The following is a 13,088-nucleotide window of genomic DNA, read 5'->3' on the forward strand; positions in this document are numbered from 1 at the left end:
GGAACGAACCTCCTGCAACCCACCCCTGGCATGTCGCCTGTATGGACGATGTCGATTTGCGACAGGAAATCCTCCAGCGGACTCTCAAAGAGGTAGCTAATGAGGATAAGGAGACCGCAAATCCTTGTGTTATTTGCCTAGACACTATCACCGAGCCGTGTGTGGCACAGCCATGCCGACATGCCAACTTCGACTTCCTCTGCCTTGTCAGTTGGACCGAGCAGCAACCCAAATGCCCCCTATGTAAGAACGCCCATGGACATGCAGACTAGTCACTAGCCCTGACTTGCTGACAATATAACAGGTAAAATCGACTTGACGGCAGTGCAATACGATCTCAACGCCACACAAGGTCCCAAGCTATACAAGCTCCCGCCCCCGAGCGCAACATTCCCGAAAGCTCCAGTCACTACTCGATCGCGCCCTAGCAATCGCCGTGGCCCAGGGCGTCGCCCTCCACCCCCGACACGGCCACAACCAGATGACCCGCTCGAGCGTCGGCGCAATGTCTATCGCAACCAAACATACTCCATGCGAGTTGGATCCAATCGGTTGTCCCAGTACCGAGAACTGACGCCAGAGCTCTTCGCTCGTGATGAAGAGCTTGTTTCGCGTGCTCGGAAGTGGATTCGCCGTGAGCTACGAGTCTTCTCTTTCTTGAATCCGGAACCGGTGGAAGAAGAGCGTACATCTCACCAGGTCTCGCGCCCTGGGCCTCAACGGCTGGAGAATCGCAGGGCGAACAATGCCGAGTTCCTGCTGGAATATGTCATCGCTATCTTGCGCACGGTCGATCTCAAAGGCAGTGCTGGACAAGCGGAGGAGCTGTTGCGTGATTTCATCGGTCGTGAGAATGCCTGTCTGTTCCTCCACGAGTTACAGGCATGGCTGAGGAGTCCATATAATTCTTTGGAGGACTGGGATCGTCATGTTCAATACTCGAATACTCCACGGAGTATGTTTAATGGAGGACATACGGACTCTGATAGCTCGGGCCGTAGACCGACTCCTGTGAACACTCGGGGTAGGCCACAGAGGTCTCGAAGACCATACAGGTCCAGGTCCCTAGAAGCGGTTGACCGGTCTAGGCGGCTGCAGCAAGCTCAACAGCGATATAATCCATATTAGACATCCAGCTTGATATGAAGGTATTGCATCTACAACTTTGATAATTGTCTAGGGAGAGAGTCAATCCCTACTTATCAATATGCCTACTTATCAATATGCCTACTTATCAATATGTACATATACATATTTAACGGAATGGCATTTCGTATATCACTGACGTAGGGGGAGACCTATCCCTAGGCCGCGAAAAATGAACTTAAACCAAATAGATTTAGTTTAATGGCGCTGTCATCATAAACATGTACCCGCTGGGTAACACAAGCATTGTCGTAAGGTTACACATGTCATCAGAGGCCACCTCTTTCAACCATATAAAGCATCCGCTTAAAGCTGACCCTATTCCCGATATAATCTTGTGCTTCCCTGGCAGGTTGGTTCCAGAGAACTGCCAATCTTGACTAACAGCCCAATAACGCACTAGGATTTTCTTGTTGCTTGGATCTGCTCCGTTGAGCAGGTACTATTGCTCGGGACTGCGGAATCGATTATTTCATTGTTCAGTATATAGTTCTGGGATCTGGACAGGGGGAGTGCGCTATGAATATCTGAAATCGAAAGTGCTATGGATGCTAAATAAATGTATGAATGTAGTCGTCACTTCATGAAAAGCAGGTCGGGCTGCCCGGTTCTTACTTCCTGCGGAAACGCCCTCTACCCCGCGAGGAACCTCCCCTGTTGATGCTTATTGATCGATAATTTGCATGAGCTTGGGGGTTGATCTTCCGGGCACGAGGTTTCTTTGCTTCAACAGTCTCGGAAGGCTTCTTCGGAGGTTTGCCTAGGGGTTCTTGTTCCTGAGGTTTCGCAGCAGAGGATGAAACAGCTTCCTTGATTCTCTCCGAGAAACTCTTCGGTCTGGCAACAGGCTTCGGCTGTTCTCCAAATTCGGGATCATCGTCCGAGTCCGGATCTAATTCAGCCTCGGTATCAAGCTCGGGCTCCGACATGGTATGAAGGGAAGCGGCCTCGTCCGCCCGCTCAATGTCACTTGGGACATCGTCCCAGCCGTCATTAGCAGGAGGTGATTGCTGCGTCTCCGGAACTGCTACAACATCATCCTTGCCTTCCCAGTCCTCATCTGTTGCAGGTGCTGGGTTTGATTTCGGCTTCGGTTGATGGATGACCGGTCTCATAATCACTCTTCGCGTTGTCCGCTTCTGGCCCTTCTTCTTGTACTTCCGGTTCACCTCTGGCCCTTGACTATCCTCAACCTGAGTCTTGGCAGCTTCTTCCGCCTCTGCCTCCTCCTCCATCTCGCGCATGATCTCCCAGTCGTCCTCCATACGATCTTCCTCCATGTCCCGCAGTCCTTGGACCAAATGCGTTAGCCCCTTGCTGGCGAATCTTTGCGGCTTGCGCGAAACGATAGGACTAAGTCCTGGATCATCATGCTTTGCGCTAGGTGGAGGATAGCGACCAGAGTTGGAGCGACGTAGGAAAGACGGCGTCCCAGATTGCGCTTCTTGGGGTGATATTTCAGGGGCAAGGTTCAGCGGATTTATCTTCTGTGCATCTACATTATCATCCGCTTCTACCATTGTGGCATAACGCATCGTAGTCGGTGTTGCGAACAGATTTGCAAGATAGAACTGCTTAGTCTCAGACGCAGGGGTTCGCGCAAGTCTAGGCGTCTCCTGCTGAGGCTCTTCTTCCGGAACCTCGGGCATAGTGTTCACGGGCCTTTTTTTGGAGGGCGTTCGGAACGCGGCGGCTAGGTTATTGGTTTTCCTTGCTGTGGAGGGCGTTCCACCACTGCCACCGGATTCGGATAGCATGTCGAATAGGCCCAATGTCTTTCCATCACGTTGAGGCGTGGGCCCAATTGCGGCCTTCAATGGCGACGGTGCGGGCAGACCTTGGCGGTGTGTACTGGGGCTAAAGAGTCTGCGAAGAGTCGACGGCGAGTCATACGGATCGAGTTGTGCAGGGTGGTGCTTGGTGCGATTGTTGGACGGAGTCGCAAAGAGTCCTCTAGAGGATTTGCGGGGTGTGACTTGAAGATATGCACTATCCTGGCCAGGGGGGGATGCATGCTTCCGCTTTCTAGAGTGACTTTCATATGGCTCCTGTCGACTATTCTCGCGTCGACTTAGGGATGCTTCAAGGGCCTTGAGGCGACTGTATTCCTTGTATTTAGCCGCTAATGAATCAAGAATGTCCAATTAGTGATCTATGTCATTATAAATCAATATCACGAGTCTTGACATACCAATTTCGGAATTTTGTTTGATATCATCGCGTCCGGCTTTGCGGCCCCCATTGGCTGATGAGAAAGCTTTCTCCCATGTTTTCAATTCTGCGCGAACATTGATAGCTTCGGCGCCGACCTCAGTACTAGAAGTAAGAACGTTGTCGGCCATGGTCGCATTGTATGTGGCACGAGACAACCTGGAAGAAGAGCAGTCTGGCCGTAAATCGATCGATATGCGCGTCACGCGACGCGAATTAATTAACGTCAGACTAAACTAATAGGCGGTCTGACTCTGCCATAGGATAATCACTTTACCTAAATAGGAAGGCGGTATGCCCTTCCGAAAAGTGGGGTTATATTGAAACCAACGCATAGTTATTTCGCCTTTTCGGGGCATGGTGAACCGGAAATATACAGAGAAGATTAGCATGGCGCCTACACAAGTTCCAGCTATCCGTAGATAAAACATGCACGTGCCTTCCACGTGGTGTAAATACATGACGTAATCATATGACATCCCCGCGGTTCTTATCGGTTTCGCGTCCACGGGTCTCCGCTTCTTCGGTTATCTTGGCCAGGACCTTCCCAGGTTCCCAACATTTACCTTCATATTGTCCCGCAATGACAACTTTACAACTATGCCGCCAAAACGTGAGCGTACGGTTCAAGGCTCGTGTTGGCCATGCAAACAACGCCGGGTGAAATATGATCTGGGGAAGCCCTTATGCCAGAGATGTATCTCGTCTGAGGCAAAGTGCTGTTATGACAAGCTTTTGATCAGGTGAAAAAAGACTCCACCAACACAAAGACTGACTGTGCATCAATCCCCATTTTCGAGCCTCAACATGCATTTAAAAGACAATACCTTGGCCAATGGGGATCGTAAGGCCCTTGAATATTTCCAATTCGCTGTGTGGCCTCTTTTCACCACTGCGGCTCAACCTTGCCCTTCACCCATACCTCTAGCCAGAGAATGCTAACCGGTACTTCTAGTTGTATGTGAATTGGCCGAAGCGCATCGTACACTGCGAGACGAGGCTGGGAATAGCACGGTGAGCGCACAGTCCGACAGAAGAACGAGCTGTCTGGCTTCAGTCAGTGAGCAGCTTCGAAATAATAATTCCAATCAGGCATCACTTTCGCCTCTTCTGGTCGCAGTCTTTCTGCTGTATTTTTTGGATGGCTTTATTGAATGTGATCATCAATCTACTTCGACAGCCAGTCACCACGTAGGCGTCCAAGCAATTATCGATCATCTCGGAGGATTCACAGCTCTTATCAAAATGTGCCAAAAGGATATCACAATGCTCTTATCTGAGTACGCATCCACAGACCTGACAAAGGCTCTCCTAGACGACCGGTCTCCTTGCTTTCCCGCTGAAATCTGGACACAGATAGAGCATGGAACGGTCTGGTGGGACCAAGAAACATACGACGGCACAACACTAGCATCCGTCTTCAGAATAATGGCAGAGATGTCTTTATATCGCCAGAAAACCAATGGAGACCCGGAGACACTTTTAATGGAAGTCGTGCAAGATTTTGAGCGGTGTCTACAGCCGTCATTCCAGATTCTCAATTTCGACCATATCAAAAATCCCAATACCTACACCGTGTATGAATCAACGCTTGAGCCAAGGATGCAAGCTGATCCGTTCACGCGTACCTTTCAACATAGTGCTCTCGTCTACCTCTACCGAGCAATCTGGGGCCTTCCGCCGATCATTGGTACAGCAGCATGTCTAGTTATGTGTGGGGTGCATCGGAAATATCTCGCCTCTTTCTAAGGCTCATAACTGTATAATATTTCCATGATACATTATGGGCGCTCACACATTCCTGCAAGATCAACAGGCGTTTGTCTTAGAGAGACGCGATTTTATAGATAAATATCTGCGCTTCAACTCTGTACTATTGGTTCGCGCAGCGTTGGAGGACTTATGGAAGTCACCGCGACATAATGGGAATTGGTGGGATATGTTTATATCTCTAGGGGAACATGTGCTTGTGATCTAGCTGGAGCTGTAATTACAATGAGCGTTGAAATGAAGATCATGTATTAATAACATTTTCCAATGTTTTCTACCTGCTAGGCTGACAATTTATTTGGACACGGGGCTTGTCAGATACGCCAATAAAGTTTTATTTCAATGAGCTCGGAATCTTAACCCCCTCCTAGTCTGGAGCCTTGCACGTGCGGGGGTGAGACCATTTAAAATGGCCCTGCCTAGCTTTGAAGCCAATGATCAAACCCATCTGTCACGTCCTATTCGATCATCATCGCGTTGCGTATCCTTGGATCTCATCTCCTCAACACACAGGCTGACTATGCCATCCGAACAATCACCATTCGATGACGGGTTTGATACTCTTGTGAAAGAGCAACTGGAAAAATGGAAAGTCCCCGGCTTGAGTATAGCGATTATCCATGGTCCCAATACCTACACTAAGGTAATCCCACAAATCCATTTAACGGATCAAATACTCACAGAGTACAGGCATATGGAAAGGCAGAGCTACTAGACCACAGCACAGGTCGACCATCTCGGGAGATGACAACCGATGCCTTGTTCGCAACATGTAGCACCACCAAGGCCTTTACCGGTGCGACGACATCCATAGCAATCCAGGACAGCAAGGCCACCGAGTCCCCAATCGACTGGCACACGCCTGTGGCTTCCCTAATTCCGGAAGACTTTATCCTGGAGAACGACTACGCGACCAAGAATATTACACTCGAAGATGCGCTCTCGCATCGGTCGGGTATGCCCGAGCATAACTGGACCTTGGCTCTATTTTCAAAGAAGGGCCCAACGCCGGGCTCTATAGTCCGCGCGATGCGACACATGCCCCTCGCAACGCCACCGCGCACCAAGTACCACTACAGCAATTACATGTACATCGCTGTGTCACATGCGTTGGAGCAACACACTGGCGAAAGGCTAGGAGCTTTCATGAAGAAGCGCATCTGGGACCCGCTCGGTATGAGCGAAACGTTCTTCTCGCCAGGCGAAGCAAAAGCAAACCCAGCAACTGCCACAAAGCTTGTACAAGCATACAAATGGGTTCCTACAAAGGAAGGCGGAAGGTTTATCCCGCAGCCAGAGCATGACTGGCCAGCTAACAGTGGTGCTGGTGCTATCGTTAGTAACGTTCTCGACTATTCCCATTGGGTGCGGGAGTTGATTGAACGAACCGGACCGCTGAAAGGACATGACAGCTTAACGGATCCGCGGACGATATACTTCCAGGACGATGACTTGAATCTGCCCGCTCCGTATCATGCATATGCGCTCGGATGGGTCGTGGATAACTACCGCGGCCAGCATCTCTATAGCCACGGCGGTGGCTGGCCTGGCTACGCAAGCTGGGTGGGCTTCGTCCCCGAGAAGAAGTTTGGATTTGTGGTTATGGGCAATTCATTTTCCGCTCGGTATGCTGCGTTTAGATTGGTCACTTATCTTCTGGATAGACAGCTTGGTCTATCCGATGATCCCACATATGAGGGGCAGGTTGCTGGTTGTATTGAAAGACAAACTGAGACATGGGAGTCGAGTCTTAGGAATGAAATCATGGAGGACTCAAAGGAACGGTTATTCGCTTCTTTGCCTGATCGGCCGCTTCCATCTGCCTTACATATATCCGAATATACTGGAACATACAGGCACCCGACGGGCGCGACTTTTACCATCCAGATAATCAATGACAGGCTTGAGGCTGACCTGCGGGATCGAGTCATTCCGTCTGAATTGTCTCTTGTTCATGCAAGCGGGGAATTCTTCGTGGGAAGAATCCATAATGCAGGATTGGACTTGGTGTCCCCATTCTCAGTCGAATTCTATATTGATGCTGCGGGTATTGCTCAAAGAGTTGGACTTCTCTTGGAGCCTGCGATGAAGGAAGGAAAGCTCTGGTTTGATCGATGTAGTTACTAGGCTTTTATGTTACTACACATGAGACAGAAAACAAGCGAGAGGGATCTGACACATAATACGAATCCCTGTACAAAGACCATGGCTTTCTTATTTCCCTCGCTATTCTAGTAATGCATTAAAGCCGTTTAAACCAAATATAGGGCAGCAGCACTATTATTTCCCAATTACCAGCTCGTCAACCCCTTCACCCGATCGAACCCACCCCTCAACTGTGACTCAGGGTGCACGACTTTCCCTTGCAGAACAGTGTACTTAACAATACCCTCACAATGCTCAGGCCGTACACGCGCGAGCCAAATCATCTGTTGATCTTTCTTGCGATAAATCAAAGCATTCGCAGAGAACTTGTGTCCGCCGACATGCGAGACGAAGAAGATGCCAACCCCGCCAGCCCGGGAATCATCCGCATCCCGGTCCAATCCCAGCGGACGGAGATGTCGCTCCAGCTCGCGCTTAATCAGTGGTGCTGTAATACCGCAGCGCGCATCTCGGCGCCCGTGCGAACACAGTAGTATCACGTAGTCAAGTTCACAGGGTCGGGCGCTCATCCCATCCGTAGGAGAGATGGTGCCGTTTGCACTTTGCTGCTTAGTGGGGTGGTCGATATATCTGGATATAAGATCTGGGACGTCTGTCTGTGTGGCAGAGTCGACATATGTGAATGATGGTAAAATTAGTACCGTGGTAGCTTTGTTGGAACTTTCGTCTGTGGTTGGTTGTTCTGGAGGAGTGAGATTTGATGCCGAGACCATCATGCGCTGGATCGGGTGTTAGGGAAGGCTGACTAGATGTGAATCTGGGAGCTTACACCATGGTCTGATTTTGCCTTATCAAATGCTTCCATTAAGCTGCCTGTCATGTTTTCAACGTGCTTTTCTTTCCAGTCGGCTTGACCCGTTGCCACGAGAATATGGGCGTGAAATTCTTTGATTTGGCCATAAAGAGGCATTGACGTCTCGACTTTGACTTTTGACGGAAACTGTATCGTGCAGTCGGCGCAGTCTCTCAAACATTCGGGGCCGTCCTCTTTGGGATCCACTTTGGGAAAGACGTAGTCTTTGGTGTCTGCGCGGCCCAAGGAAAGCAAGGAACGGAGCATGATCAAGGTGTGATTTAGTTGTGAATGTAAAGTCGAACGTTGCAAGCTGAGTCCAGGAGACGTTTCGGAAATTGAAAGTTGCCTGGAAATCTGGGGGTAGATATAGAGCCCAGTATCTCCGAGCGACACTCGGAGTCGGGTTAAAAAAGCCGAAACCCCGAGCTTACAGGGTTATCTCCAGACTAGGATCTCTAATGTTAAGTGGAGATGATTCATTTGAGATCCCCGTTTTATATTGGGGCTAATTGATTTAGTCTAACACCGCAGTGACTTACGGCCACTTAGCATCCCTGTATTTGATCTATCTCAACGCATCGTGTCACATCTTATCCTACTAACTCTAGACGACTGGCAATTATTTGTTGAGCCCGACGAGGTGTACAGCCTTATCAGATCCGCGGAAATTTTGCACTCAGCATCAGCCTCAACTTGGCCCACGTCTTTGAACAATAGCGCATAGTGAACCGTCTGTGATATCGCGAAACACAAGACTGTATCAAGGCGGCCTGGCCACCTTTGCTTCTTGTGCATCGCATCCAAATTCTCGTCTAGAGCAGGGTGAGGTAGAACTTTTTCGGCTACCGAAGTAGGCAGCACTGGTGAAAGGTGAAACGGACTTTGAAACTAGACCAAACATGGGGTCGAGTATTTTCCAGGCAAGACTCATCTCATTAGTCTTATTTTGTGTAACAATCCGGTGAAACAACCCCATGCGCGGAGTACTACATGGTTACTCGTACGAGTATGGCAAGCAAGCCCAAGGCATGAACGCGTATAAAAAATAGGGGCAGTGTTGACATGGACCTTGGCAGTGATCGTGGCTGTTGTCGTGGTTCGAAATTAGACCAACACTGGGGATTATCGCCTGTCGTTGTTGCCCAGAAATTGCCAAGAGATGTAGTTTTCCATTTACAAGGCTCGAATAATTATTGGTAAGCCTTGGGAGATATCAGTTCCAAAGTGGGAAAGATAGTAAGACATAACTATTGTGAATACACTGAAACCGAGTAAGCGCATGCCGAGCCCCTTGGCGTCCGGTTGTTTACGGACCCATTGAGGCTTGGATTTTGTGGGTCTGGGAGAATACATACGAAAGGGAGTATGCAGGGTATTGTGAAGAAATAAGAAAAGAAGATAGATCTACTCTGTATTCTTTCGTCCTTTGAGTAATGAATGTACCAAGTGGAAAAAACAAAAATATAAAATATAATTCCCACGCGACGTCGGCCAGACTTTCCGGATTAGGTGGTTCCACGGCCAAGAGCGGGACCACGTAAGCCGAGAGCTAGAGCCAATTCCCACGAGACTTTCCCATGACCTCGGGCGTAAGATCTTTCCCAAGTATAAGCTTGTCAACACCGAGAATATGGATATTCAAGGCAATATGCAGCCCGATCGTGTGCGCAAGCGCCGTCGCCGCACAATGGCGTGCACGCAGTGTCGCACGCGCAAGTTGCGATGCGATCGCGAGTATCCAACTTGCAGTCGCTGTTTAAAGAGCAGAACCCCGAGCAAATGCACATATGAGGATGGGTTTTTATGGCAGCAGCCCACCACTGTCACGAATACTGCATTTACCTCCGACCGAGGGTCTGCGGTATCCATGTCTAGAGACACCCCAATAGACACACCTCCGGATTCGGGGATACCGACGGTATCAACTCGGACGGAAACTTTCCCAACCAGTGATCCACCTCGCATGGCTATGGCCGGCGGTCCAATGCATCACGAGTATCATGGTCTTACGGGGCATGCTCTTGCACCTCCCTACAGAGCCCGACCACACGACAAAGAGCGAAAGGACTGCTTTTTGGAAACTGTTCTTGGTGCTCCTAAGGCTGCTGTTAATCAAGAACCTTATCTACACACGGGTGTTTTGCAGCGTCCTAAGCGTCCGCCCCCCGCATTGGAGCATAATATGCAAGCATCGTTGCAGGTCGACGATGTGCACATTGATGAAGAAGGGGACCCATTGTCACCCACGGACCAGCTCGACCTCGCTCCTCGCATGATGATGAGGGGCCGTGAAACTAAAACGCGGTTTAGCGGGTCGGGCATTCTTGCCAGTCTAGTAGCACAGGTCTGCTCCCGCTCTCCAGATTCCATTTTCTAACAATGGCAATTAAAATATGGAGGCTGACATATTCACAGTTTCCGGATATAAGATCATTTGCAGAGGAGATCAGGCTTTCTACCCCGATTTTCACGCAACTTCAGCCGGACCTGGGAAGGATTAAGCGCGGCCTATTCAAAGTTATGGTGATCACTCGGCCCTTTCCCGACCCTACTACCGCTTCGATAATTAACATGCTGCCCTCGCGTGGTGTGGTTGATGAGCTGGTTGGGTTGTATATCAACTATATAGAGTCCACTCACCGCATTCTTCATGTTCCATCCTTCTTACGAGAACTTGACCAATTCTGGGCCATGTTAGACAGCCCGGCCTCCATATCTGCTGCCTTTGCAGTTCAGTTACTGTTGGTCCTTTCCTGTGCATGGAACCTTGCAGATTTTGCTAGTCTGCAGTCAAAAAGTACGGGCGAACTCAAGTGCCAGTCTGCGGTGGAGTGGACGCTGCACGCAGGGAAATGGATCGAGAATCTTCACACGAAGCGTCCTGAGATCACATCGATGCGACTCTCTATTCTGTTGATTTTGGCAAATAATTCCCACGGAATGAGGCGCAGCCAGGCTTGGCTCACAACAAGTACATTGGTCAAGCAAGCAATGATGGCAGGATACCATCGTGATCCGAGCCGGTACACACGGATCTCCGTATTCAATAAGGAGATGCGACGGCGACTATGGACAACCATTGTGGAACTGGACCTGCAGATTGCGCTTGACCGGGGAATGCCACCTTCAGTACAAAGCTTCGACTATGATGTGGCGCCGGGCCTGAACATTTACGACGACGACATCCACGAGAACGGCACTGAAATTCCTGAATGCCGCCCACTGAATGAAGTTACCGACTCATCTTTCCAGTCTATCATGAGTCACTCGCTACCTCTTAGACTTCAAGCATGTTCTCTCATGCACTCACCACGGATCAGCTGTCGATATGAGGATATTCAGCGCCTAGACGGTGAGCTCACCCGGCATCTTTCCCGGATTCCTTCGTGGGTGATAGCAGACCCCAATGACATCGTCGCCCAACACAAAGTAATATTGTGGAAAGGGTTGATTGAGACCAAACTTTCCCAGTCCTTACTATCTGTCCACACCCCTTTCGCTATTGAAGCACGACGAGAATCACTCTTTGCTCCCTCCGCGCGTACTCGCATGGATGCCGCGATCAGAATACTGTCAACCCAGCGCCGGGCACATGAGATCTCGCGAGCGCTATCGCTATCTATGCTTGGTGAATGGACTATTCAAGCCTATATTTCCATCTGTCAATTGCTACACACAACCGAATTCGACACCTGTAAGTTTGCCCTGCGATTCAATACTTGACCATGAGAACTCAGACTCATACGTTGCAGCTGCCCCCTCCCACCCCATCTCATCAACCTTCATTCTCCACGATATACCCGGTATCCCCGAGTCGCTCCTATCACTCGTAGAAACAGCTCTGATCACCTTGGAAGAGCGCTCCATTTTAATGATTAAGGGTGCAAAAGACTATTATTTCCTCTCAACGATCGTCGCACTAGTTAAATCCCGACTCTGGCCGACACAGGCAAATATCTACAAACAGCAGGTTGTCGAGCGGGTCCTATCATTTGCGCAGATTCTCTTCACCCGTCATATGAACTGTGACCACCTCGGCGACAAGGGGATGGGCAATTTCAAGAACAACCAACTGGCTGCATTTATGGCGGCTCCCACAATGGTACCTGTGATGCAGCCCGAATTCGATTCCAATGGGATGCATCCACCGCCGCAATCTGGCGTGATGGTGAGCTCCACGTCATCCTTTGTTCCCTTCTTTCATGCTAACTATGAGTTCCCAGCCGCCTGGCGAGTTCGATCCGTTCCTGGAGATCTTCGATTGGGAGGATCTGACAAGCATGACGTTTCCCTGTTGAGCAGGGGGTTCGAGCGGGATTTGACATTTTATGCACTGTACGATATATGTCTGATCTTTCTGGATTTGCTATGCCACTATCATTGTACATATTTCTTTCTCACGGAATACCCATAGGAAATGTCAAGAAATCTAGTTATCGCAATGCGGTCATTCACATGTTGCGTAATCATGAATGTTGTCAATCGGTCGGATCCACCATGAGATCATGATCGGAGATATCAGGGATTGACGGCATGCAAGGGGGCGCATATCAGACGGGAAAAACAGTCGCACTTAACATGGATTCTTATTTTCACCCTTACTCCCGAGTGCCGAGTCTTGTATAGAACTATTTTTCTCTAGCTTTGACAGTGGTGCATTGCTTTTTCAAAGAACCTTGCCTTCTAGTGTGAAGATTTATTGGCTATTGGTTGTCATGCTAGCTACCTGGCCCCAGGGACTATGTTGTACATCCACAACATATATTATATGGTATGGATGTCTCGTAAAAAGCAATACTAAGGACTAGACATATAAAGAATAAACAACGAAACACAGATGTAGCCAGGGAAACCCGCCTCGACCAAAGCCAACCGGAACAAACCAGGTGCCTTGAGAGTTGCGGGTCTAGTACCTAGCGGTACCTCGGTACAAGGCAGAAGTAGCCGTGGAGCTAGGTATCATCAGGTACCATTCCAAATATAGCAGCCTAGAACCCCT

The 13,088-nt window shown here is 49.5% G+C and overlaps 6 protein-coding genes across 6 annotated transcripts; 4 read left to right on the forward strand and 2 right to left on the reverse strand.

The window, feature by feature from the left end:
• Nucleotides 1-41: 41 nt before the first annotated feature.
• On the forward strand, nucleotides 42-1,128 carry N7537_009485 (RING finger domain protein; the record flags this gene model as incomplete). Its single annotated transcript, XM_056900539.1, has 2 exons — nucleotides 42-243; nucleotides 305-1,128. 2 exons carry the CDS (start codon nucleotides 42-44, stop codon nucleotides 1,126-1,128), a joined length of 1,026 nt encoding a protein of 341 aa, XP_056749207.1.
• A 629-nt stretch (nucleotides 1,129-1,757) lies between these two features.
• On the reverse strand, nucleotides 1,758-3,488 carry sld2 (the record flags this gene model as incomplete). The annotated part of the gene is made up of 2 exons (XM_056900540.1): nucleotides 1,758-3,268; nucleotides 3,338-3,488. The coding sequence occupies 2 exons, from the start codon at nucleotides 3,486-3,488 to the stop codon at nucleotides 1,758-1,760; spliced, it is 1,662 nt and encodes a 553-aa protein (XP_056749208.1).
• Nucleotides 3,489-4,602: 1,114 nt separating this feature from the next.
• Nucleotides 4,603-5,106, forward strand: N7537_009487 (uncharacterized protein; the record flags this gene model as incomplete). Its single annotated transcript, XM_056900541.1, has 1 exon — nucleotides 4,603-5,106. One exon carries the CDS (start codon nucleotides 4,603-4,605, stop codon nucleotides 5,104-5,106), a length of 504 nt encoding a protein of 167 aa, XP_056749209.1.
• Nucleotides 5,107-5,536: 430 nt separating this feature from the next.
• Nucleotides 5,537-7,254, forward strand: N7537_009488 (uncharacterized protein; the record flags this gene model as incomplete). Its single annotated transcript, XM_056900542.1, has 2 exons — nucleotides 5,537-5,770; nucleotides 5,818-7,254. The coding sequence occupies 2 exons, from the start codon at nucleotides 5,537-5,539 to the stop codon at nucleotides 7,252-7,254; spliced, it is 1,671 nt and encodes a 556-aa protein (XP_056749210.1).
• A 164-nt stretch (nucleotides 7,255-7,418) lies between these two features.
• Nucleotides 7,419-8,353, reverse strand: N7537_009489 (sucrase/ferredoxin-like domain-containing protein; the record flags this gene model as incomplete). Its single annotated transcript, XM_056900543.1, has 2 exons — nucleotides 7,419-8,012; nucleotides 8,063-8,353. The coding sequence occupies 2 exons, from the start codon at nucleotides 8,351-8,353 to the stop codon at nucleotides 7,419-7,421; spliced, it is 885 nt and encodes a 294-aa protein (XP_056749211.1).
• A 1,366-nt stretch (nucleotides 8,354-9,719) lies between these two features.
• N7537_009490 (putative C6 transcription factor) lies at nucleotides 9,720-12,387 on the forward strand (the record flags this gene model as incomplete). The annotated part of the gene is made up of 4 exons (XM_056900544.1): nucleotides 9,720-10,433; nucleotides 10,505-11,783; nucleotides 11,842-12,257; nucleotides 12,313-12,387. 4 exons carry the CDS (start codon nucleotides 9,720-9,722, stop codon nucleotides 12,385-12,387), a joined length of 2,484 nt encoding a protein of 827 aa, XP_056749212.1.
• Between the last annotated feature and the right edge of the window lie 701 nt (nucleotides 12,388-13,088).

The sequence above is a fragment of the Penicillium hordei genome, assembly GCF_028827395.1.
Source record: "Penicillium hordei strain IBT 12815 chromosome Unknown utg000005l_segment0_segment0, whole genome shotgun sequence".
Taxonomy (NCBI): Eukaryota; Fungi; Ascomycota; class Eurotiomycetes; order Eurotiales; family Aspergillaceae; genus Penicillium; species Penicillium hordei.